The 26,856-nt window shown below is 49.9% G+C and overlaps 1 protein-coding gene across 8 annotated transcripts in view; it reads right to left on the bottom strand.

Moving 5' to 3' along the window:
* The window catches only part of LOC128328499 (uncharacterized), a 98,212-nt gene that overhangs the window by 49,033 nt on the left and 22,323 nt on the right, over nt 1-26,856 (bottom strand). For 5 of the 8 annotated variants that reach the window (XR_008309257.1, XM_053258550.1, XM_053258551.1 and 2 more), the window contains exon 1: nt 24,056-24,131. The exons of 2 other annotated variants lie outside the window; for them this stretch is intronic. Coding sequence is in view for 4 of the 6 variants with exons in the window: in XM_053258550.1 (XP_053114525.1) it covers nt 24,056-24,121 (66 nt within the window). In the remaining 2 variants the exon portion in view is untranslated. Of the gene's footprint in view, nt 1-2,061; nt 2,345-24,055; nt 24,132-26,856 lie in introns of those variants that run through there. One more of the 8 variants, XM_053258554.1, reaches the window with a different exon arrangement.

Genomic DNA, 26,856 nt, shown 5'->3' with positions numbered 1-26,856 from the left:
GTGGGAAATGGTGCCCTGGCAAAATTAAGGAAATAGGTCCAGTTTTACTGCTTTGCATAAGTTCTCTACTATGTATTCTCCAGTTGCCCTTTGAATTAGAAAATACTGGCCCAGTACTTCCCATCTGCAAAATGGGTACATTTATTTTTCAAAAATGCCTTTAATTTGCTGCATATGTGTTCATAGAGATCATTTGCTTAATGTCTAAACTGCAGCTGTGCTCAGTTAGTTGGATCATATACTTAGTTCTTCCTGTGTACTTGGAAAGTCTGCATTGTGAGAATTAAGCTAAGCTGAACATGTGGAGGTCAGGATCAGGGACAGTTCACAGGACTCTTTTCACCCCACCCCCCCACCACGCCTTCAGCATAACATGTGGAAAATGCTTATGGATCTATTAGGGGTCTAGGATTTCAAGACAGCTTGGAATTCTGTGCAACAGGTCCAAGTCAGTTGCGGCTGAGGAGAGGGGTACCATTTTGGGTTTTTAGGAGAGGAACTTGCAAAGAAGACACAAATTCCCTATATACTCCTGTTGTTTAATCACTGAAGACCAAAAACCATCCGTTACTGGATTATGACAGACCAAACCGCCCTGAACCATTTTTGGAAGGACGGTATAGAAATTGAATTCTTCTTCTTCATCATCATCATCATCATCATCATCTACCACTGGATTAGAGCCCTGGAGCATCTTTGCATACTACAAGAAACACTTCCCAACAACCTCAAGTCTGCATCCAGCTACTTCACATATGCTTGCAGGTTTCTTTTGCCACCAAGAGCTTGACCTAGATCGAAGAGATTCGGAGGGGCGGACACCTTTGCATTGTGTGGCAACACACTGACAGCAGTATCAAGTTGTCGACTTAGATCAATTGTCCTCCTTTCCATTTCCACCACTCTGATACACCCTGTTTCCTCTGTGGTAATAATGCATCCTAATTTTGGGAATTGTATCACATAACTGGAATTATGGGGGAAACAAGAACCACCTGACAAGTGAGAAGAAGAGCAAGGAAACAGTTATTGTCCTAAGAATCCAAACAGCTATAAGAAATCCATCATTCACTTAGAGAAGGGCTGTGCAACATCCATCATCCCAAGGAACAATGGTCAATAGTCAGGAATTATGGAAGTTGTAGTCCAAATTGGTAGTTTGTTTTTGACAGGGCAGTTTCAGTTATGCCTAGAGAGATAGTGGGTGGGGATTAGCTGCAGGTGAGTCACACAGCTTGTGGGAGGGGCCACATTCCTGAGGTGGCTTAGTTGGGAAGCAGCTCTTGAGAACACAAGGCTCAGACCAGGGAAGTTTTTCTACCCAGAACTTTGAGAACAGGAGTTTGATAACAGATATCAAAGGAGTTTTGCGTGGAGGTTAGTGGGGAAGCAGTCCCACTTTATCATCAAGGAGACACCCAGCATGAGGAGAAGGCGAGATCTACCCTACTTCTGTAATTTTCTTGGAGGACAGAGCTTAAAACCTTTAATTAGCTAACAAATGCAGCTAAGACCTAGCTTTTAAGTTAACACACGACATATATTCTACATAGCCAATAAAACCAGTTATTTATTTATTTTTCAAATTTGTAGACTGAAGGTTTTGTAGACTGGTAGGTTCTGGGTCTGAAGGTTTATGAAGGTAGAATGCCAGCAGGGGGAGGGGGTAAAAGAATCACCACTTTAAAAAGGTGACTCCTTGCTAAATTAGCAGAGAGGTGCCTCTCTGAGACAGCATTAGGTGGCTTCCTATGTTCCTGTGTGGCATAACTTGTTTTTGCTATCTGTCATGAAGAGAGGAGCACCTTTTTAAAGTAGTGATTCTCTTTATTTAGCAGGAGGAGAGCAACTGGCCCTATCCAGCCCCAGCATAGCATCACTTTAGTGGCTGTTGCTGCTGTCTACCTTGTGTTTCTTTTTTAGAAAAGCAGTATATAAATATTCTTTGTTGTAGTAGTAGTAACAGTCCAAGGTATGCTGTACATTTTGTTCCTTGGTTATAAAAATGCACTCTAGCCCCACTTTCTAGTATCCAGAGCACCCTGAGCTAACAAGTTTCACCTTTCTCTCTGTCACACAAGCACCACAACCACCGTGATGCTCTCCCCACTCCTATCAGTGAGGCCCGAGCACCTCCTTTTATACTTGTGTCAGACTCCCAGGGGGTGGGTGGGCTCCTAGCCCTTCTTGAACTAAAGAATGACTGGGTCAGCCTCAGGAACAGCCAGGGGACGGGGTGAGCTTGTCTCCTGAGTCCTCTTCCTGGCTTGCTGCGTTCAGCCAGTTCCCTCTCCTGGGGAACTCCTGGCTCCCCTACTCAGAAGCTCCTCCTCCTCCTCCTCCTCAGCTGCCTTGCCTTTAAATACCCCAGGGGGGCAGAGCAGACAGGCCTTCAAGCCGACTTCCAGCCCCGCCTCCTTCCTGACCGGGCTTCCCGTTTCCTGCCCCACCCAACCTAGCTGTCTCCCTGGAGCAGTTTCCTGCCACTCTCCCTGCTTGGCCCCCTCAACCCCCCTGGGATCCGATCAGCCCCTGGACCCTTGTCATCCCTGCTGCCCCCTGAAGGGAACGGAAGCCCCCCAGGAAGGTTGCCACGCCCTTCTCCAGACTCCACAGGGCCACACAGGCAACCGGGTAACACGGCATCCCAACAACTTGATTCAGCAATACAGCAAATGCCCAATAGGTATATCCATAGGCAGAACTAGGGGGGGCAGGCGGGGCACGTGCCCTAGGCGCCACTGGGGGGGGGCATGCCAGTCCCTGCCGCCCCCACCCCATTGCCCACCTGCCCAGCCCCAGGGGGGCCCCTCAGCCACTTGCCTCCAGCTCCGGCCTAGGATGGGCAACGAGGCCTGCAAACTGCAGAGCTCTTCTTCTCTCCCTGGCGCCTCTCAGCTGATCGGCGGGTGGGCAGCGGGGCTTCCAGAGAGGCCTCCCAGTAGGCCTCCCTGAAGCCTGAACTCGAGTAGGCCCCAAGCAAGGAAGGAAGGAAGGCAGGAGGAAGCAGGCAGCAGACCCTCTGCCCAGACCAGACCATCCAGAACAGCTATTGCTAGGTAGGCTGTGAATTCCTTTTTGTGGTTACCCCCATAGATAGGGATCTGCTTGCCAGAGGGCTTTGATATGGGCAGTGGGGCAAGACTGAGAGGTCTCTGAATATTTAATTTAAAACAGACTGGAAAATGTGCTGGCTTTAAAAACAAAAACTATCTAAAAAGGCCTATAAGTGGCTTGTTTCATGTCAGAAAATTACAAACACTTCTGGAACAAGTATATTTTATTTATTTTCATTCATTCATAAATGCACTTATGTTCAAGTTGTTTTGCAACTCAGAAGGTCTGAGTGAGAACTGTGAAGCATGTGTGGTGCTTTTATCCTCTCTAATAAAACGCTTGGTGTCCGTCCGTGGACGGACACCAAGCGTGCGTTCGTGCCTGGCCTGTTCTGGGCATGCCCAGAACAGGGCAAGGGAGGCACGAACAGCAGGACCCGGCGGCCATGTTGGGGCCGGGAGAAGGAGAAGTGGCCGCCGCCTACGCCAGGAGGAGAGTGCGGGAGAGGCGGCGGCGCAGCCGTGGCCACGGCCAGAGGTGGCGGTGGCCGCGACGGGGCAACTGGCGGCGGGAGTGCGGGTGAGGCGGCGGCGGGGCCAGAAGCGGCCGCCGCAAATAAAGGAGAGAGGCGCCGGGGGAAGAGGCGCCGGGGAAGCTGGCCGAGGTGGTGGCGGAGCCGCCGCCGAGGCCTGGCGCCGCCAGTAAAGCCGGGCGGGGGGGGAAACCTTGGGGCCCGATCCCACCATTCCCGTCCCCCCGCCAAATTACTAAGGGCCAAATTGGCCCTGAAAAATGCCGCCGCCGAACCGCCCTCCCAGCTGCCCGATCCCACCATTTGTACAGGAAAGAGGAGCTCGCTAGCAGAGCTCCTCTTTCTGCAAAGGCTCTTCTCAAACTGGCGCTTTGAGCGGAAAGGGCGTCCTTTCCGCTCAAAGCGCCAGTTTGAGAAGAGCCTCTGCAGAAAGAGGAGCTCTGCTGGCGAGCTCCTCTTTCCTGTACAAATGGTGGGATCGGGCAGCTGGGAGGTTCGGCGGCGGGGGCCGAAAGCATTATTAGCGCCCGTTTTTCAACGGGCTAAAATTCACTTGTTCTATTTTATTTTTCTTGTGTGTGAACTGCTCTCCAATAACTTGCAGGGACTTCAGAGTAAATCTGGCCAACATGTGAATGCAGCACCTCCATTCCAGAGGAGATGTGTCTTAAAGGGCTTTAAAAGCCTCGTGTGAAAAACCTCCTGCAATCAAACTTCACTGAATTGGTTCAGAATTCTGAGAAAACAGACACAGGCTCACCCTGCATGGTTGAAAGTCTCCTTTGCTAATCTGCAGCGAGGGGGCCATTTTAATAATTAGCGTTGCTAGTGTGTTCTAGGCATTAAAAGTAGCACAAATATATAGTACTCAATGTATATCACTATATACTATGAAGTGTGCATGTGTGTATTCAGTGAAATGTATTTCCAGGCAGCATACTTATTTTGAAATATCAGACTTAAATCCTTGGGGGCCTGGGGTGTGTGGAGGCCCTGGACTTTGAGGGGCTGGGGGCCCATTTTAAAATCTCATCTTGGCCCATTCCAACCTTGCTATGCCTCTGGCGGTCACTACACATGGGTTTCTGCACAACACCTGCACAGAAGAAACTTCCATGTAGAAAATGTGTCTCTTGTAAATTGACCCTGAATTTTCCATCCATGACTGGGATATCTGAGAGTTAGAGTCAATAATAAAAGAACAGCACACTGCTTGTGACAGGAAGGGGCAAATTACAATGATTTCTTAGTCTGGCATGGGCTGGTTTTGGCCCTGGCAGAACTTGGCTGTCTGCTCCTGTTGCAAATTCCTCTATCTAGTGTGGCAAACTAATGTATCCTCCTCCCTCTTGGTGTCAAAGTAAGCACTAGTGTGGTGAATGCACATATACCCCATCATGAGCCAACAGTCATCATAAGACAAAGGCTGGCAGGAATCATTCACTGGTTTATAGACACACACACCCCTCACCACCTTCTTCTTCCCCTATTTTGCTAGTGGCTATTTGGGCAGGTGATCCTCTAGGACAAAGTCGTGTTTTTTAAAGAATGAGAGGAGACAGAGAAAATGACACTTGGAATCCTTGCATAACTCCTGACTGTTGTTCTAGGTCTTTTACAGAGATGGCTCATGTTTTCAGGTTTTGATCAACAACCATGTCTAGATGGTACAGTGTTCCTTTTAACAAGGATTTCCAAATATTGTTGACTACAAGTCCCATCATTCCTGTTTGGACAGGGGCGCAATTTCAGTGCTTGCCCTAGGCGCTATTTTCCCTAGTTACGCCTCTGGGTATATCGTCCAGTCTGTCAATCCACCTTGGGGCAAAACAAAATCCCCCCATTTACACTCAAGACTGAACTGCTCATCCTTCTTCCCAAGCCTTCCTCTGTGTGCTCACTCCTTCCTTATCTATTGACAATGTTACCATCCACTCTAAGCACAAGCCTTGGCTTTATCTTCCTCTTTTCCAATCTGTTGCCAAGTCAACCTGCTTTTCCTTCTACCACACAAGAATAACAAGGCCCTTCCTCTCTGCCCCTCCAGCAAAAACACTGGTTCATATTCTGGTCACCTTTTCATCTCCACTAAGACCATAAGAACAGCCCTTCAGGATCACGCCCAAGGCCCATCTAGTCCAGCATCCTGTTTCATAGAGTGGCCCACCAGATCCCTCTGATAAACCCACAGGCTTCTGAGGGCTTGCTCTCTTTCTTGCTGTTGCTCACCTGTATGATATTGAGAGGCATCTAACCTCTGAGGCTGGAGGTGGCCTATAGACACCAGACTATTAGCCATCAATAGACCTGTCCTCCATGAATTTGTCTAAGCCCCTTTTAAAGCCATCCAGGCTGGTGGCCATCATCATACCCCATGGCAGAAAATTCCAACACTTTCCATAAGCTGTCCATCATGACCCCAAGATCTGGTCAGTCACTGACAGCTCAGACTCCATCGGTGTAGATGTGAAGCTGGTGGATTTTGCCCCAATATGCAACACTTTACACTTGTCAACATTGAACCTCATTTGCCATTTTGTCACCAGCTCACCCAGTTTGGAGAGATCCTTTTGGAACTCCTCACAATCTGTTTTGGATTTCACTACCCTAAATAGTTTAGTGTCATCTGCAAGTCTGGCCACTTTGCTGCTTACCCCAAATTCTAGCTCATTTATGAACAAGTTAAAGAGCACTACTCCCAGTACAGATCGGGGGGGGGGCATTTCTTACTTCCCTCCACTGAAAAAACTGTCCATTTATTCCTAGCCTCTGTTTCTTGTCTTTCAACCGGTTACCGATCCACACATGAACCTGTCCCCTTATCCCACGACTTCTAAGTTTACTCAAAAGCCTTTAGTGGGAAACTTTGTCAAAAGCTTTTTGGAAGTCCAAGTACACCATGTCAACCAGATCACCTTTATCCACATGTCTGTTGACACTCTCAAAGAACTCCAAAAGGTTAGTGAGGCAAGACTTGCCCTTGCAGAAGCCAGGCTGGTTCTCCCCCAGCAGGGCCTGTTCTTCTATGCATTTAACAATTTTGTCCTTAAGTATGCTTTCCACCAATTTACAGCACCAAAGTTAAGCTAACCAGTCAGTAATTTCCCAGATCCCCTCTGGATCCCTTTTTGAAAATCAAAGTTACATTAACTACTTTCCAGTCGTCTGTTACAGTGCCTAAGTTACATACTTTTGCAAGGAGGTCAGCAATCTCACATTTTAGTTCTCCCCAAATTGGCCCAGTTCTTCAGCCTCCAAGCCTGAGAAGCTCAGTTCCAGAGCGAGTATATGGTCAGTATCCTCCACTGTGAAGACAGATGCAAAGAGCTCATTCAGCTTCCTTGTCCTCCTTAATAATCCCTTTCACGCTCATCATCGCAGAGTCCATCCTCCTCCCTAACAGCTTTTCTGCTTCTGATATATTTGAAGAGGTTTTTGTTATTCCCCTTGACATAGCTATATGCTCCTCAAACTCTCTTTTTGCATTACTTATTGTCTCCTTACATTTCTTTGACCAGAGGTTGTTCCTTTCTGTTCTCTTCATTTGGACAGGAATTCCATTTTCTGAAGGAAAAATAAAATTCCCTATTACAGCTTCCCTGACTCTATTTGTTAGTCATGCTGGTGCCCTCCTGAACTTGGTGGGACCCTTCCTCCTCCTTGGTATACTTTCCATTCCTATTATTGTGGTTTTCTATTATTGGAGTTTCTCTTATTGTGGTATGTATGTATGTATGTATGTATGTATGTATGTATGTATGTATGTATGTATTTATTTATTTAACTTGTATACCGCCCAAACTTTCATCTCTGGGCGGTTAACAATGACATAAAAACAATTAAAACTTGCAGGAGAGACAACATCTGCTCCCAGGTAGACCCCAGGGTGTGAGACTGGGTGCCTGCCTGTTTGCTTGTCCTGCTGCCCCCCTGTCTGTTAGCTGCCCCCCAGGACTGGCTGCTGTGCTGAGGTGAGGCTTTCAGGATTGGGGCCGGGGAGGAGGGTGACTTGGCAGTTTCCTGCATTCCAGCTGCCTAGAGCTGCCTGCTCAGGGCTATATAGGCTTCTGCCAGTGGAGGCGGACCTGCCACCGGCAGGGTCACCACTGAAGGGGCAACCCCAAAGGGGGTCGCCCCTTTGGGGGAGCCACTTTGGGGGACAGCAAGGGTGAGGGCCAGGTCTCTTGGCATAGGTATTGGGGAGGGCATTTAATAGTGGAGCTTCTGTTTTAATTTGTCCTGGGTGAGACAATCTTAGAATGTGTCTGGGCTTAACTGGAGATGGGGAGACAGGGGACGTGTCCACTGACTGTGGGGCGGCCATTCCGGTCACGGTGGGGAACAGAAGAAGTAACGTTGGCAGGTCAGTGGGCTGTTACAGGGGAAGGGGACTTGGAAATCTAATAGCTGTTTCCCCTTCTGGCTGTCCTGCCAGCTCTTTGACCTTGGGGAGCAGTGCCGATCATCCTTGGAACCTCACCTTGCTCCTCTGCAATGCCAGGTCGGTCCAGAACAAATCAGAAACCATCCATGATTTGATTCTGGATGAAGGTGCCTACCTGGTATATATTACAGAGACCTGGCTGGGGGCCCAGTGTGGTCCCAGCTTCTTCCTCCAGGCCACTCTGTTGAGGAGTGGGTGAGGGACCATGGGCGGGGAGGTGGAGTGGCTGTGGTCTATAAGAATAACCTTTCCCTTACCAGGATCCCTGTTAGAGTGTTGGACCATATCGAATGTGTGTACTTAAGTCTGGGGACCAGGGACAGACTGGGACTTCTGTTGGTGTACCAATCGCCCCGCTGCTCAACAGAGTCCCTAACAAAGCTGATGGACTTGGTCTCGGACTTGGTGTTGGAGTCCCCCAGGCTTGTGGTGCTGGGGGACTTCAATGTTCACTTTGGGACCAATTTGTCCAGGGCAGCTCGGGAGTTCATAGCAGCCATGACGACTATGGGCCTATCCCAAGTGGTTTTGGGGCCAACACACATTGCTGGTCACACACTTGAATTGGTCTTTCACTCTGATCAGGGTGGTGTTCCATGGGTGGGGAATCCTGTGATTTCCCCATTGTCATGGACGGACCACCATCTGGTTAAGGCTGGACTCACAATCACTTCCCACCTTCACAGGGGCGAGGGACCTATTAGGATGATCCACCTGAGAAGGTTATTGGATCCAATAGGATTCAAGAAGCCTTGGAGGGATTTAGTGTTGGCTCTGCTGGTGATCCTGTTGATGCCCTGGTGGAGAATTGGAACAGCAAACTCACTGGGGCAGTAGACATGATTGCTCCTAAGCGTCCTCTCCGACCTGCTTCAAAATTGGCCCCTTGGTATTCTGAAGAACTACGGGGGCTGAAGCAGCGAGGTAGACGACTGGAGCGCAAGTGGAGAAAGACTCGGCTTGAATCTGATAGATTGCAACATAGAGCTCATTTGAAGATCTATGCTCAGGCGATACGTGCGGCAAAGAAGCGATTCTTTTCTGCCCGTATTACATCCGCATGTTCACGTCCGGCAGAGTTGTTCAGGGTTGTGAGAGGGCTAGTGAGTGCCCCTCCTCCCTTGAATCAGAATCTGGAACCATCGATTACCCACTGTGATGTATTTAATGAATTCTTTGTGGGGGAAATCTCTCGTATTCGGGCTGACTTAGAATCCGGATCCACAATTACCTCAGTGTCTGATATGGAGGTGTCCAGAGACTCCTCTTGTGTGATTAGGTTGGATCAGTTCCAGTTTGTGACTCCTGAGGATGTGGACAAGCGGATTGGAATGGTGCGGCCTACCACCTGTTCTCTTGACCCTTGTCTGACATGGCTTATATTATCTGGCAGGGGGTTGTTGTAGAAGGCCTAGTAGAGATTATAAATGCGTCTCTGACGGAAGGTCAGATGCCTCCTTGTCTTAACAAGGCAATTATTAGACTACTTCTGAAGAAGCCTACCCTGGATCCCTCGGACTTGAACTACTACAGGCCTGTCTCCAACCTTCCGTGGCTGGGCAAGGTAATTGAGAGGGTGGTGGCCTCCCAGCTCCAGACAGTCTTGGATGAAACTGATTATCTTGACCCATTTCAAACTGGCTTTCGGGCTGGCTATGGGGTGGAGACTGCTTTGGTCGGCCTGATGGATGATCTCCAACTGGCAACTGACAGAGGAAGTGTGACTCTGCTGGTCCTTCTGGACCTCTCGGTGGCTTTCGATACTATCGACCATAGTATCCTTCTGGAGCGTCTGAGGGGGTTGGGAGTTGGAGGCACTGCTTTGCAGTGGTTCCACTCCTACCTCTCAGGCATATTCCAGATGGTGTCTCTTGGAGACTGCTGTTCTTCAAAATCTGAACTTTTGCATGGTGTTCCCCAGGGCTCCATATTGTCTCCAATGTTGTTTAATATCTACATGAAACCACTGGGAGAGATCATCAGGAGATTTGGTGCAGGGTGCTACCAGTATGCTGATGACACCCAAATGGAGAGGGAGCACATTCCAAAGCCTCGGGGCAGCAGCGGAGAAGGCCCGTCCCTGAGTGGCACCAGACGAGCCGGTGGCAGCTGCAGACGGACCTCTCCAGCAGATCTCAGTGGGTGGTGGGGTTCTTGCAGAAGAAGGCGTTCCCTTAAATACCCAGGGCCCAGACTGTTTAGGGCTTTATAGGTTATAACCAGCACCCTGTATTTTGCCCGGAAACATATCAGCAGCCAGTGTGGCTCCTTCAATACAGGAGTTCTATGGTCCCTCCGAGATGCCCCAGAGACCAGCCTGGCTGCCGCATTCTGGACCAGCTGTAGTTTCCGGACTACGTACAAGGGCAGCCCCACACAGAGCGCATTACAGTAATCCAGTCTGGAGGTTACCAGCAGATGTACCACTGTTTTGAGGTCGTTCACCTCAAGAAATGGACACAGCTGGCGTATCAGCTGAAGCTGATAGAAGGCACTTCTGGCCACCGCCTCAACCGCTCGGATCCAGAAGCACCCCAAGACTGCATACCTGTTCCTTCTGGGGAAGTGTGACCCCATCCAGAACAGGCAGATCAAAATCATCTCTCGAGACCCCGCACAATGAGTACCTCCGTCTTAGCCAGATTCAGACTCAGTTTGTTATCCCTCATCCAGCCCATCACTGACTCGAGGCAGGCAGTTAGGGAGGTTATGCCCTCTCCCGATGATGCTGACTTGGAGAAATAGATTTGGGTGTCATCAGCATACTGGTAGCACCCTGCACCAAATCTCCTGATGACCTCTCCCAGTGGTTTCATGTAGATATGAAACAACATTGGAGACAATATGGAGTCCTGGGGAACACCATGCAAAAGTTCAGATTTTGAAGACCCACCTTGATCTGCGAGGCTCTGCATCTTTTATCTGAGGCTCCCTCATCCCCAAGTCTCTGCGTCTTAGGCACCAAAAACCCGCACCCCTGCCTGTAATATCCCATCATTCCTTGTTTGTGTTGACACATGGGGAGTTGTTTCAGGATAACAACCCTGAAATAGCAGTGGCTGTGTTTCACATACATGAGCAAGCCAGGGCATCCAATCAGCTATACCACATAGTCCAAGATCCACCTCCCACGATTCTTTGCAAGTAGCAGGTGATGATGCAGAACAACACGGGGTGCATACAGCTGCACTCACAGCGCACACACCCCTTGTGATATTATTATGGGGCATACCTCCCAACTGGCCCCTTTGATAATGTTGGCACCCCAAGTGTCTGTTGCTTGGGCAGTTCCAACTCTGGAACAAGCTTTGAGAAAACCCTATTCTGGCTTCACAATCTTTGTGTGCACGTAATGCGCCAAGTGCTTCTAAAAGACTCAGCATCTATCTATGCAAGAATAGTAGGAGGAACCCACAAGTTCTATGAAAAGGGGCCCTGAGGGAAGCGGGTCTAGGGAACACCATCAGAGCCCCAGGGCAGCCACAGGCATTTTGAGATCAGTTGTAGTGGCAAGAGTTCTAATATTCAGAGGAGTTTTTTCTGTTCCACCGTTCAGTCTCCTGTGGCATTATTTTGCAGCATCAGATATTACAGGATGACCTTTGATCATGGTCTTGTCACACTCAGTCTTCACTTTTGCTATGGCGGTGCTTTCCCAGGTCGCCACAGTATCAATACCAGGCTGCTGAGGTCATGTAAGATGCTGAGGAACAGATCCCACCAAAAGCTGTTAACACACGTCACAGTGCCAACCTTGGCCAGTGGCCAGATTCCCCTAAGCCCAGTCATGCCGGCCTGGCCTTGGCTGGCAAGAAAGCAAGGCAGGAGACGGGGGTGGATTACTACTGATGATACACCACTTTTCAACAGAAGTTCTCAAAAGTCTTCATCAAAAGAAGAAGATGGTTTCCTGCCCCCAGAGAGCTCATAATCCTTGAGAGTAAAATTGTTTGGGGAAATCAGCAGAGATTTCTTTCCAGCCTTGGATGGTGTCAAGAGATGAAGGGAGAAGCTGCCTTTCCCATTAAAGGTCTTACTGATCCACCCTAATGAAACCAGCCATTAAAACCTGAACGTTCTGCAGTACTGCAGACTGCTGAGAGCCTCTTCCAGATCCATTCCATGACTCTCAGCCTGGCCTTTGGATCTCCTGGCAGTCCCATATCATCACATCAGCCTCAACTCTGCATTATATCCTTTTGGTGAGCAACAGCCAGGTCTTCTCTGCCTCTGCCCGCCCAACCCTCAGTCCCAGGGCTGTCCTTACGGCATGGAAAGCAGGGAGACCACCCTGGGCCCCACTCTTTTGGCCCCCATTATTTTATTTTATTTTATTTTATTTATTTATCTATCTATCTATCTATCACATTTGTACACCACCCCAAACTTTCGTCTCTGGACGGTTAACAATAGCATAAAACAAGCTAAAAACAAGCTACAAGAACTTAAAACAATTTAACAATTTAAAAATCACCCACAAATTAAAACCTTAAAATTCATTCCCAAATGCCAGTGTCCTACAGTCCTTAAGAGCTCCTAGCCCATTTTTAGAATGCCCAAACGGTAGGCTGAACTGACTTGTCTCACTCTCCTTTGGCTGTTTTGCTGATATATTGTATTTTTTTATATAGTGTTGTGTGTTTTCACACACAAACCTTTTGTTCCTGTTTCATTCTAAACTGGCTTGCTCAACCTTGATGGATTGAAGGGCAAGTCCCTGGGGGGGAGAAAGCTTCCCCCAAAGAAGGAAAGGGCTGCCCCACTGAACACGAACACCAAGAGAGCAGGGAAAGAGACAGAACATCCCTTGCGCTGAATGGATGACAGGTGCAGGCATTCTGCTTGGGAAATGTAGATGCCACTTTTCCAGGCAAAGAAAGCTCAAGGCAGCTTACATAAAACACATCCATTGCAACAAAATAAAGTCACAATATCAAAGTCGCTACCAAAACAACAAAATCTCAGCAGCCACCCAATGAAAGCCTGCCTAGAATGAGCCAACTCTTCAACAAGCAAGGAAAGAGGCAGCTGGAAGTCAGATAGATTTCCAGGGGCAGGAGCTCAACGTCTTGCGGGCCACTGCAGAGAAACCTCTCCTCCATGACTACCCATCATGACAAATGAAACCTTGGAAGGTGGCGGGACAGGCCCATGGCCCCACCCAGCCAAGACACCCATTGAGTGGGGATCAGAAAGAAGCTCACTGGGCAGGTGGCAGCTTTTGTGCTCTAATCCCCAATAGCTGAGACACAGGGAGCTACTGAGCTTTGGACTCCGTGGCCTGCCCAGCTCAGGACTGTCTGCTCTGACTGGCCACAGCTCTCCCAGGTTTTGGACAGGAGTCCCTCCCAAGCCCTTTCTTCTGGAGATTGCACCTAGGGCTGTCAAAAGCATGCTCAGCGGTTGCTTCACCACTGAGCTTGCTTTCTTTCTTTCTTTCTTTCTTTCTTTCTTTCTTTCTTTCTTTCTTTCTTTCTTTCTTTCTTTCTTTCACATGTTTTTATACTTCCCAAAACTTACATCTCTGGGCGGTTTGAAACAAAATAAAAACAGAAAGTAAAACATTAGTTAAAAAACCAAAAGTTTAAAACATTACAACATTTAAAAAAATTTAAAACAACATTTTAAAACAGCATTAAAACCTTTAAAACAATATTAATTGAAAGCCTGGTTGAACAGATGCGTCTTTAAAGACTTTTTTAAAGCTCTCAGAGATGGGGAGGTTCTTATTTCACTAGGGAGCACATTCCAAAGCCTCGGGGCAGCAGCGGAGAAGGCCCGTCCCTGAGTGGCACCAGACGAGCCAGTGGCAGCTGCAGACGGACCTCTCCAGCAGATCTCAGTGGGTGGTGGGGTTCTTGCAGAAGAAGGCGTTCCCTTAAGTACCCAGGGGCCAAGCTGTTTAGGGCTTTATAGGTTATAACCAGCACCTTGTATTTTGCCCGGAAACATATCGGCAGCCAGTGTAGCTCTTTCAATGCAGGAGTAATATGGTCTCTCCGAGATGACCCCGAGACCAGCCTGGCTGCTGCATGCTATGGCACCATCCCCTCATAACAGCCCCATTCCTGGCCTTGGAAGAGGGAACATCTTGGCAGGGCAGTGACTGTGTTTGGGCTTCTGCCCCACCTCTTTCTCCAGGTGTGTGCCATCTACCCTCAGCCTCTGTGGCTTTAAAGCTGGGGCTGGGCCAGGGGCGTGAGCCTCTTGGCGTGAGCCGAAGGGCGAGAGCATAAGGGCTCTCGTCCTTGTGGCTCTCAGCCGTGGGGCGAGCTGCCTGGAGCCCTGAAGACCTTTTCCTCCTGCCTTGACGATCCACCTTCCACCAAGCAAGAAGTCAGCAGGGACTGTATGAGTCTGGTCTTGGTTTTAAATTAAGCCAAGTAGCCGTGGTGGAATAGTCTGGGGAGATGTGTCTGGGAGAGCAAAAAAGTGGGTCTGGAGTTGGGGCGGCAATATCACGGGTAGCGGGCAGAGGGAGGTATGGCGGTGGGAGTTGGGCAGGCCGTTACAGGGGAAAACGGTCCAGGCAATTGAGGCCTGTTCCTTTTTCCGGCCCTTCCCCCAACCCTCTGACCCTAGGGAGCTCTATGAACACTCCTTCGAGGATTAGGGTGCTGCTGCTAAATGCCAGGTCAGTTAACGCAAAAACATCTCTCATCCACGATTTGATTGTGGATGAGCGTGCTGACCTGGTATGCGTGACGGAGACCTGGTTGGATGCGCTGGGCGGGGTTGGTCTCTCTCAGCTTTGTCCTCCAGGTTTCCAGATCGTGCAGCAGCCCCGCCTCGAGGGTCGGGGAGGAGGCGTTGCGGTCATCTTTCGAGAGACCCTCCCCGTTTCCAGGTGCCCAGTCAGGCAATCTCAGAATTTCGAGTGTTTGTCCTTGAGGGTGGGCCTCCGAGATAGGCTGGGGATTCTGCTGGTGTACCGACCACCCCGCTGCACTTCAGTCTCCCTACCTGAGCTGGCGGGGGTGGTCTCGGAGGTGGCCTTGGGTTCCCCCAGGCTTATTGTCTTGGGGGACTTCAATGTCCACGCTGAGGTCCCCTTAGTGGGTGCGGCTCAGGATTTCATGGCCTCCATGGCAACCATGGGCCTGTCTCAGTTGGTATCGGGCCCTACCCACGTGGCGGGACACACTCTGGATCTGGTTTTTGCCGATCGGGAAATAAATGATCTGGAGGTGGGGGAATTTGAGATCACTCCCTTGTCATGGACAGATCATCACCTGGTGGGGTTTAGTTTGACTGCTCCGTCTGCCCTCCGCAGGGGTGGTGGGCCGATTAAGATGGTCCGCCCCCGGAGGCTTATGGATCCGCTTGGATTTCAGACGGCCCTCGGGGAGTTTCCAGTGTCCAGAGCTGGTGACCCTGTCAAGGCCTTGGTTGATCTCTGGAATGGAGAGATGGCCAGGGCTGTTGACACGGTTGCCCCCAAGCGCCCTCTCCGGCTTGGTGGAGCCCGTTCTGCTCCTTGGTTTTCCTCGGAGCTTAGGGCGATGAAGCAACTCGGACGACGGCTGGAGCGACGCTGGAGGAAGAGTCGTCACGAATCCGATCGAACACGGGCTAGAGCCCATTTTAGGGACTATGCCGTGGCGGTGGGGGCGGCGAAGAAATGTTTTTTCTCCGCCTCCATTGCGTCTGCTCAGTGCAGGCAAACAGAGCTGTTTCGTGTGGTGAAAACATTGCTCCACACATCCCCCCGGACAATGGGGGAGGAGTCATCTACGGCTCTTTGTGATCGGTTTGCCTGTCGCTTTGCAGATAAAGTCGCTTGCATCCGTGCTGACCTGGACTCCAGAGTTTTGGCAGTTCCGGCAGACGTGCCTCTGGTACCATCTGGTCCCGTTGTGTTGGATTCTTTTCAGTTGGTGCGGCCTGAGGATGTGGACAAGATCCTGGGCAGCGTGCGGGCGACTTCGTGCGCTCTTGACCCTTGCCCTTCATGGCTAATAAAAGCTGCCAGGGAGGGGACAGGTAGATGGCTGGAGGTGATCGTTAATGCTTCGTTAAGGGAGGGCAGGATGCCATCGTGCCTCAAGGAGGCGGTGGTAAGACCTCTATTAAAAAAGCCCTCCCTTGATCCCTCCAACCTGGACAACTATAGACCTGTGTCTAACCTCCCCTTTTTGGGCAAGGTGATGGAGCGTGTGGTGGCGTCCCAGCTGCAGAGGGTCTTGGATGATACGGATTATCTGGACCCTTTTCAATCTGGCTTCCGCCCCGGGTATGGGACTGAGACTGCCTTGGTCGCTCTAGTGGATGACCTACGCCGGGAACTAGACAGGGGGAGTGCGTCCCTGTTGGTTCTGCTGGACCTCTCGGCGGCGTTCGATACCATCGACCATGGTATCCTTCTGGGCCGCCTCTCGAGTATGGGAATCGGAGGCACTGCGTTGCAGTGGTTCCAGTCCTTTCTTGAGGGGAGGGTTCAGAAGGTGGTGCTGGGGGACTACTGCTCGGCCCCGTGGCCGTTGGCCTGTGGGGTCCCGCAGGGATCAGTCTTGTCCCCCATGCTGTTTAACATCTACATGAAGCCGCTGGGAGAGGTCATCCGGAGATTTGGACTGAGTTGTCAGCAATATGCGGATGACACTCAGCTCTATCTCTCCTTGTCATCTGATCCTAGGGAGGCGGTGGATGTCCTGAATCGGGGGTTGGAGGCCGTGATGGGTTGGATGTGGGCTAACAAACTGAAACTGAATCCGGATAAGACGGAGGTACTGTTGGTCAGTAGGAGAGCCAATCGGGATGAGGAGATTTTACCGGTTCTGGATGGGGTTGCACTCCCCTTGAAGGAGCAAGTACGCAGCTTGGGGGTACTACTGGACCCGGCTCTGCTTTTGGAGGCTCAGGTGGAGGCGGTGGCCAGGGGTGCCTTTGCACGGCTTCAGCTGGTGCGCCAGCTGCGTCCCTTTCTCGAGAAGGCAGATCTGGCCACGGTTACCCACGCCTTAGTCACGTCGCGGCTGGATTACTGTAACGCGCTCTACGTGGGGCTGCCCTTGAAGAATATCCGGAAACTGCAGCTAGTGCAAAACGCGGCAGCGAGGGTTTTATCCGGAGCTGCCCGTTGGGAACATATCACCCCCATTTTGAAAGAGCTGCACTGGCTGCCGGTTCGTTTCCGGGTCCAATTCAAGGTGCTGGTTTTGACCTTTAAAGCCCTAAACGGTTTGGGCCCAGGGTATTTGAGGGACCGCCTGCTCCCAAGGGTTGCTGCCCGCTGGACGAGGACATCTGAGGGGGCCCTGCTCCGGGTGCCGACAATGAGGGAGGCCCGGTTGTCGTGCACTCGGGACAGGGCCTTCTCTGTTGCTGCCCCCAGACTCTGGAATGCTCTCCCAGTGGCCATTCGTTCCTCGGACTCCATCACGGCTTTTAGAAAGCTTTTAAAGACTTGGCTTTTTACCCAGGCTTTTACATGATTGTTTTCTACTGCGGCTTCTCTGTGTTCCTATTTGTTGTGTTGTTTTTATGCCTGTTTTTATATGTTTTTGTACTTTTAACATGATGTTTTTATTGTGTTTTTATTGTATGTTTTTAACTTTTGTAAACCGCCTTGGGGTTATCTTTTTAATGAAAGGCGGTATATAAATGCAAAAATAAATAAATAAAAATAAATTCCCTGACTTCAGGGCGGCTTCGGAGATCCACATGCTTAGGCAGCAGTGACCAGGGAAGGGCAGACTGGCCAGGGGGCCACTGCCAGAGATGCTCAAATACTCTGTTGGGTGCCACCACCTTTGCTCAGCCTCACGTGCAGGTCCATAAGAGAGAGCTCACAGAGGATGCCCAGTTCTCCACTTGGTTCTGCAGCACAACCAGGGGGCGGGAATGGGAAGCAGCAGATTGGGGGCACAACACCTGCAGGCCACTCTTACATCTCAAAAGCAGCTGCCCTTCACTCCTCAGGTGTCTGACCCCACGACTGCTCCCGCCTTTTCCTGTTCCCCTTAACACATTAAGAACCGCTATGCAGGGATTGTGTGAGCTCAACAATGTGTCACGCTCCTCCCCCCCCCGCCCCGGCCTGCCCCTGCACTGAAGAAGCCACACTTCCAGCTCCCGATGAATCACTGCAGCCATTTTCAGGCCAAACGACACAAGGCGGTGTTAAATACATTGTTTGATCCTGTGCAATTGTTTCTTTGTTGGTTAAACAGCAGCTGCAAGGGAAATCAGGACTGTGGAGCACAAGGCACAGGGACTTAATTCCCCCACCCAAGTTCCAATGAAAATTGCAACCCCCAAATTGCCACTGTTGTCCTCTTCTTTGAGCAGAACTTTACTAGCCCCTGAATCCCTATCTGGGCCTAAGTATGGTGGGTTTTGCTGGCAACTCTTAAAAAAAGAAAATAAAAGTGCCACCTAGTACGGATGTGACGCAACTCCCCTCAACCTAGGCCTGCACCATTTTGCAACCTCTCAAAAATAAAGTTGTTGCCTTGCTCTCAAAGATTTTCTGTTTCATTGAAATTCCCTTGATGTTTTACTGTACTTCTCTGTTTGTGGCCACATACGTGACACTCTAATTCTGTGTGTGCTGGGTCCTGCAAAGCGCAGATGATCCCCAATTACCTGGCGGCCAATGAGCGAGGTGTTCTGATTGGCCAAGTACTTTGGTGCCTCATTTTAGCTGTGACGGCAGCAGCAGCAGCGAGAACATTCCATTTCTTCCAGCCAGGGCCAAATTTACTAGGGATGGAGATCCGCTCGGTGAATTCTTCTCGAGCTTAGATATAAATATGAGCCAGAGAAGAATTCCCAGTTTACACACACACACACAACCACCTAGCCTCAAAACTCTAGTGATAGCTTCGCATGGCCAAGAAAGATCCCACTGGGGCCTCTCCCAGTTGCAAGTGGGGGGGGGGCCCTTGGGCTTCAATATTGCAAACGACAGGCTTGCACATCTCCCCAGTCTCAGGCTGTCTTTGACATCTCTGCACAGCTGGATAAGAACATGCTGCATGCCAAATGCTGACCAGAAATATTCAGAGTAGCTGAGAAAACAGTCAAATTTGGTTGGGTCTCCTGCTACCTCAAACGAACCCACCCTTTCTCCCTTGCTGCCCCCTACGACTCCACCTACCTCCCAGAATGTCTTTCTCGCCTCCTTCAAATCTTTCTCACCTTATCTAACAAGCGTAGGAGGTGGGAGGAATTCACCTTTTTTTCCCTACCAGGTACAAGTAAAATTTGCACAGTTACTCATTTCTGTTGCTACAAACCATGTGGAGTGTAACTGTCAGGGTGAAGAATTACATTTTCCAAGATGAAAAGGGCTGCAAAATTGCCCCCTCTCCTGAGGAGGGGGGAATGCAACATCCCTGCATCAAAGATGCTAGTTGGACACTGAGGAAAAATAGATGCCACAGTCAGAAACATGCTACTTCTCACGGAAATGTCCTCATGGCTCTCTGTGGCTCCCCCCAGCCCACCACTCCATCTGCCCTCACCTGGGTGCTTTCCAGTCTAGCTGCTCAACAGCAGCAAAATGCCTCCGTTCAGGCAAGTCGCATTGAACACATAAACAGCAGGGAGAGCCATCTCATAGAAACTAACAACCCGAAAAAACAGCAACTTCTTCACACCGGATATAGGACATCCTAGCTCTATATCGCAGCAATTAAATTAGAAACAAGGCATTGGGAAATGTGAACGGCACCCTGCTGTCTGCATAGGGACTGCGGTGTCACAACGCAGGAAGTGCGGAAGCCCACTTCCAAGATCCAACGTGACCCCATTGCAGGGTCTAATCTGGAAAGCACCCCAAAGAGTCACCACAGCCCAAATCGCAGCCACTTTCCATTTTGGCCGGCTTTTGGACTTAAAAATCACCCTGAGAACAGAATTTCAGGATTAATTCATATTGCTTGCTGCTGCATTTTAAACAGGCATCCCGAGGATGGGGCATTCCAAGAACCTGACATCCAGACATTCATCATTTCGCAACTCATTGGAGCTGGCGATATAGGGACATTTGGAGTACAGTATATACTGTATATATTAGTTGATTTCTACAGTAGAAATGCCACACTCTGCTCCATTTGAACCAAACTGAATCTTTCCTTTGTCACAGCGGCATTACCCAACCAACCCCATGTAGTACTTTATTTTGCATATTTGTATACCACACAAAACTCATGTCTCTGAGTTTACAATAAAACAACACAGATTAAAAACAGAGCTAGCACACTAAAACATTAAAACAATTTAAAACGATGATAGATTCTTTCATTCTAATTTTGAAAGTTGATCGATAGTCGCTCTCGAACAAGTGGGCCAGCTCTGCCACTTTAACCAACCGTGAGCAAGGAGTGAATGAATTCCCTGCAACATCATTCCATCTCCACGATGTTTCTTGAATGGTCCGGGTAGTAAAGAGGGAGCTGGCCTATCCATTCATACCCTGATGAGGAGCCATAACTCAGTAGTCGAGCACAGACTCTGCATGTGGAAGGTGCCCACCTCAGAGGGACGTAGGAAGCTGCCATGTGCAGAGTCAGACCCTTGGTCCATCTGCATTGACTGGCAACGGCTTCTCCAAGTTCATGGGCAGGAGTCTCTCACAGCCCTATCTTAGAGGGAGGGAACATGGAACCTTCTGTGTGTGCAAGAATGAAGACACTCTACCACTGAGCTGCTGTATGGCCCCACCCCCTAAGGGGAGTATCTTGCAGTGCTCACATGTCGTTTCCCATTCATATACAACCAGGGTGGACCCTGCTGAGCAAAGAGGGCACGTCATGCTTGCTACCGCAAGACCAGCTCTCCTCCGTCCCTAGAATCTCCATTCCAAAAGACCTTCTGATACTTCCCTTCTGAAATCTTAAAAAAGCCATTGCTGGTTATTCTCTATTACTCAAAGATAGGCCTTGATTTGGGTTAGGGGGCAATCTCATGACCTCCAACAGCCAGTCACCTGCTCTGATCTCAACACTCTTCGCGATCATTCAGATCTAAAGGTCGTATGGCAAGCAAGTCTCCTCCTATCACCTATGTTTAACATTGATGATGATGATGATAAATATATGAACATATGAAGCTCTCTTACACCAAATCAGACGCTTGATCAAGCTCATATTGTCCACACTGACTGGCAGCGGCTTTCCAGAGTTCCAGACAGGCATGTTTTCTAGCCTTACCCAGAGATGCTTCCAGTGACCCCGTCTGCCACCTTCTGCATGCCAAGCAGGGGCTCTGCCACTGAGCTGTGCCCTTAATTCAATAGGGACCTATGGAGCTGCCCATCCTGATTGAATCAAAGGCACCGCTCAGAGGCAGAGCCCCGGCTTGGCATGCAGAAGGTGGCAGACGGGGTCACTGGAAGCATGGTCCACCTTTGGTCCATTCACCTACACGGACTGGCAGCAGCTCTCCAGGGTCTCAGGCAACGAGGAGTCTGAGGGACATAGGAAGGAACGTAGGAAGCTGCCACATACTGAGTCAGACCCTTGGTCTATCTAGCTCAGTATTGTCTTCACAGACTGGCAGTGGCTTCTCCAAGGTTGCAGGCAGGAATCTCTCTCAGCCCCATCTTGGAGATGCTGCCAGGGAGGGAACTGGGAACCTCGATGCTCTTCCCAGAGCAGCTCCATCCCCTAAAGGGAATACCTTCCAGTGCTCACACTTCTAGTCTCCCATTCATATGCAACCAGGGCGGACCCTGATTAGCTATGGGGACAAGTCATGCTTGCTACCACCAGACCAGCTCTCCTCTCTCTTTCCCAGCCCTACCTGAAAATACTGCCAATGACTGAACCTGGGCCCTTTTGCATGCAAAGCAGTGGCTCCCCCCCCCCGCCCAAGCGACAGCCCCACCCCGCAACGCATGCCCTGGACACCAGTAGGAGAAGCAAGTTTAGCTCCCCCAGTAAAGGGATCCCTAAGGGCACCCGTCCCTAGTTTTACTTGCTTCTATACAGTATGAGCACATGGAAGGAAACATTAATCCTGGCACCTGAGCACAACTTCCGAGTGGGGCAAAATCTGCCCCACAACCACAACCACAACCACAACCCTGCTGGGTTGCTCAGACTCCAGCAACAGCATGGTAAGGATGCATTGCGTCTCCCCTCGCCACTAGAGAGCCACTTGTGGTTACTCGTGGTGACCCCAAACCGGGCCTTCTCCAGGGTTGCCCCGGAGGGCTCTAGAACATGCCCCCCCCATGAAATCAGAACCTCCCCCTCTCTGGCGGTTTTTAAGCAACTCTTGAAAATGCACATCTTTCATCAGGCTTTTAGTTGATAATGTTTTTAAGTTTTATTGATTGTTATTTTAATTTGTTTAATATGATCTAAGGTTTAATTGTTGCTGTGTTTAATGTGTGTAGACCTCCCAAAAATTTTATGTGGGGTGGCAAATAGATGTGATAGATAGATAGATAGATAGATAGATAGATAGATAGATAGATAGATAGACAGACAGATAGACCCTTCTTCTGCACACACACACTCACCTATCCTAATGGATATTTTGCTAGGTAAGGAGGCTTTTGCCAAGCTCCCAGTTTATTATTATTATTATTTAACATGTTTTTATACTGCCCAAAACTTACATCTCTGGGCAGTTTACAACAAAATAAAAACAGAAAGTAAAACACGAGTTAAAACAAAAACAAAAAGTTTAAAACATTAAAACAATTTGAAAATTTTAAAAGAATATTTTAAAACAGCATTAAAACCATTAAAACCATATTAATTAAAAGCCTGGTTGAGCAGATGTGTCTTTAAAGGCTTTTTAAAAGCTGTCAGAGATGGGGAGGCTCTTTATTTCACTAGGGAGCTCATTCCAAAGCCTAGGGGCAGCAGCGGAGAAGGCCCGTCCCTGGCCTCCTGCCCCAGACATTTTGGGTGACCATGCGCAAGTCACTCCTGCGCAGTCCAAGCTTCCCACCTGTCAAATAGGAATAAAAAGGCCACCATCCCTGCCGGATGAATCAAATCAGTGTATCATTCAGGAGCTGTGCAAGCCAGAAAGCTCGCGATCAAATCCCACTTCACCATAGAATTCACAGGGTGGTTTTAAGTTAGCAATTATTATTACCAGCATCACAATCATTATTATAAGATCACAAGTGGGGACCTGCAAACCACGGCAATGTTTCTTCAGCGGCCCTGGCAGCAGCAGCAGGGCTTCTGATCAGAACTGCAGCCAGTTTGGAAAGGAGGTTGGAAACCTCTCCAGGGCACGGCTGTCAACCTTAATCCCCCCCTCCAGGGTGCCATATATTGTTAGCGGCTCAAAGAGGTCAGTTTCCCCACTCAAAAAGAGCTCCCCCTTCCCCGTCCACAGCCATAACTGATGCCTTCAGCATGTCATAGATCCTGAAAACCGGTGGGTACAAGCCTATGTTGGGTCATTTGAAAGTTTCATCCTCACAAGTTCAACAACCCTGTGAAGCAGGCGAAACTGAAGCTTCTGTCCCCATAAATCTGTTTATCTTCAAGGTCCCACAAGACTTTTTGGTGCTTTTGTTGCAAACTATCACTACTGCCAGGGACAATTTTAAATTCCACGCAGACCTGTGATGTGCAAAGTAAAAAAAAAAGACGATTGTCTTTGGGCATTTGCAGAGTGTCTTGCTCACACGAATGGATAACCACAGCCATTACCCCCACAAGAAATGGGGCACAGCAGAGGACAACAATTCCAGGAAGAAGCCAGCCTAACAGTTCTGCTTTTTATTTATTTATTTATTTTAAAAGCATATCCAGGCCAAATACATGCTTATGTTACGCCTGTGCTTAGCATGGACAGGTTTGGTTTTTTATGCCCTAAATAGCAACCACAAGGGAAAGGGAGAAACCAGTCCACATTGGAAGCATGGCACAGGGGAAGGGGAGACTCTCGCCCTTTGCCCCTGACACAGTCACCAGAGATCAAGTCCCCCTCTTAGTGGCAGCTAGCACTTCAGGGCAAGCACTTCATGTCTTTGTGGCAAGGGGCAGTCTGGCCCTGGACTGGTAACCTATTCGTGTGTCCAGGATCAAAGCACGCATTCTTACCTCTGGGCCCAGGTAGGGTTGCCATCTTCCGGCTTTCCAAATCTGGGTGCCTAACTGGCATATCATGTAAATTGGCTTGGAAATAATTTCTTAGCTGAAGAGTGACTGCACGTTTTGCTCCATCACTCCGCTTCTGCAAGGGCTAGAGCTTAGCTTTTTAAAAATGAAATTAAAAATGAAAGCTGAAATCCGGGAGAATCCAGGTGGGCTAAGCAATCTGGGTGAGATGCTTCAAATCTGGGTGAAACCAGGAATTCCAGGGGGCCAGGCCACTCTAGGCCCAGGACACTTCAGGAGGTCCCTGGCTCCTCCCTCTGCCTCCCTGCCTGCTTAGTTCAGCATCAGAGGCCCTCCTGACGTGCAGCAGGGAGACCCGAGACATGATGGGGCCACCTTCTCCTTGTGGTCCCTTTGCTGCGGAATGCCCACCTTACTGCTTCACTGGTCAGCTTTTGCTGAATGGTGGAAACTTGGCTTTTGGGGAAGCCATGAATTCCTGAGCTGGGAATCCGGACCGACTTCTCCAGTTCTAACCTTGTTTCTTCCAGAGGCAGGATGCCTCCAGACTGAGACACTGGAGGGAAACTTCAGCTTCTGGTCTACCACTGTGGGAAACAGGATGCAGGGCTAGAAGGGGCCTGGCCTGATCCAGCAAGACTCTTCTATGTCCTTGTGTGTCTTACTGCTGCCCTGTATTCTGTGGGACACAGTGCTATACTGGGCTTAAAACAGTCTTTGGTTTCAGTCGGCAGCGTCCTTTGTTTTGATTGTCCTTTTGTTAGCCACCTTGGGGGAAAGGGGAGGGATATTTTAAACCTTGGAAATGAAGTAATTCCCACCCCACTGTGTAGGGTTGTGACATTTCATTGCCAGAATGAAGGACACAAGTTCCAGAATGAGGAACACAAGTTTGTGGGGGCTGGCTGTGGGGGGCGGGTGCTGGGAGGTGTATGCAGCAGTAATCAAGAGCCGGAGTACCATTGACATCTATGGAATTGAATGATATGCTTTTCAGTAAATGAGGGACAAATGCTGTCCCTATGGGGACCAACATTCCACCCCTGAAATGAGGGACATCCGGCGTCATGAGGAGCAGCTGGCGACCCTACCTCTGTGTCTGTTAGGGGTGTCCAGATCCTGCTGTAAGAATTGCTGGAGCCCCTCCGAAGTGGCAACAGGACAGAAGAGGGAGCTGCCAGCCTGGGCCCTGCCCTGTGCAGAGCGCGAGAGGGAGCTTGCAGGGGGCTCCGTGCTTGAGAAGCAGAGAGACGTCCACCTGCACGCGCAGTGCATTGTCTCAGGGCCTGCAAGGCCCACTGCTACTGCTGGCATTTCCTGGGCACAGTCAGGAGCCACCAATGGGAGTGGCGGCAGCAGGAGGGCAGGATGGGTACCATCCCAACTGGGGGCATGGAGACCCCCTGGGGCAGCAGGAGCTGGTGCTGCGGATGGAGCTTGCAGGCCCCGGGAGATCGGGACGTCTCCAGAGTGCGTCAAAGAACTGATGCAAAGTCCGAAGGAGGCTGGGGGGGCGGAAAGGGTTCCAAAGGGCGCCGGTCGGGGCACGCGTGTTCCCTTGAACAACAAACGGGCTGTCCTACCATGACTGGCGAGACACACAAGTCAGGGAGCTGGAAACACCAAGGGACTGGCGCTCAAGGGCACCAGCCCAGCTTCCATGTTTTCCAAAACAGAAATGCCCTTCCGTGGCAAGAACGACATGTGTAGCCGGCCCAGAAGAGCAAGGCCCAGGCAGGCACTGCCCATCACGGTGCCTGGGAAGAGTCAATGCCAGCTAGCCCCTTCAGGCCTGGGTGTCCAGAGGGGAGGGGCAAGAGGGGGAAGTCCCCCCCCCCGCCGGAATTGAGTCGGTTCTTATTGAATTCAAGAGGGCATTCTTCCAGGGAGGGGGGATATTGGATTGCTGGCTTTGCCCAACTCGCCTGAAAATGTCCTGCAGACACCTATGCCTTCAGGTGATCAAGGACACCACCACCTAGAAACCGGAAAGCTTTATCCCATCCTGTCTGTATTAAAGTGTGATGCTGGTTCTCCGTAGTTGGCATTCCACCACCCCCCATGGCTCTATTTCCCACCCACCCGCAGCCCAACAAGCTCCCACCATGGGGGGGGGCGGGATGGGAGCCCAGAAACACACCAGGCATCTGGAGGACACACCAGCCAAGGACAGGCCTGAAGACAGACTCGGCACAGGCACCACCATGCGTCATTCCTGGGGACGCTCTTGGTATTTGCCATCCTTTTATTGGTTTTTACAATATCTTAACAATCCTGTTACATCTAATTAAGTATATATTGACTTCCCGCTCACCAATCTGCGCGATTCATTAACTATACAAGTCAACCATTGCTATAGTAATTCAAAACATATATCCTACACATTGAGAACTTGATTTTACTCTACCCAACCTGCTTGGTATTTGCCATCCTAGCCTATTCTGTGCCAGAAATGGCCAAGCTAGCCGAACTCCATAAAACAGCCACAATCAAGGCTTCCAAAAGCCCCTGATTCAAGAGGAACGCTCTTCACTGGACCAGAAGCCCACACCCACACCCGGGTCCCTCAAGGAGTTCCAAGGGTATTCTCCTCCAGTATCCGAGAGGCCAAGGGTTCTCCTGACCTAGGCAACAGGAAATATATTTGTTTTCCACTGAACAAACATTTCTTATAAGAACATAAAGCAAGAGAAGTGGAGCAACTCCGCCAGCTGACACCTCAGTAGGGTTGCCAGTGTTTTAACTAACCAGTGCAGCTGTGCCATTAACAGTCATTTGATCTG

This window comes from Hemicordylus capensis, chromosome 5 (assembly GCF_027244095.1).
Source record: "Hemicordylus capensis ecotype Gifberg chromosome 5, rHemCap1.1.pri, whole genome shotgun sequence".
In the NCBI taxonomy this organism is placed as follows: Eukaryota; Metazoa; Chordata; class Lepidosauria; order Squamata; family Cordylidae; genus Hemicordylus; species Hemicordylus capensis.
This window is presented reverse-complemented; position numbering and strand designations above follow the sequence as displayed.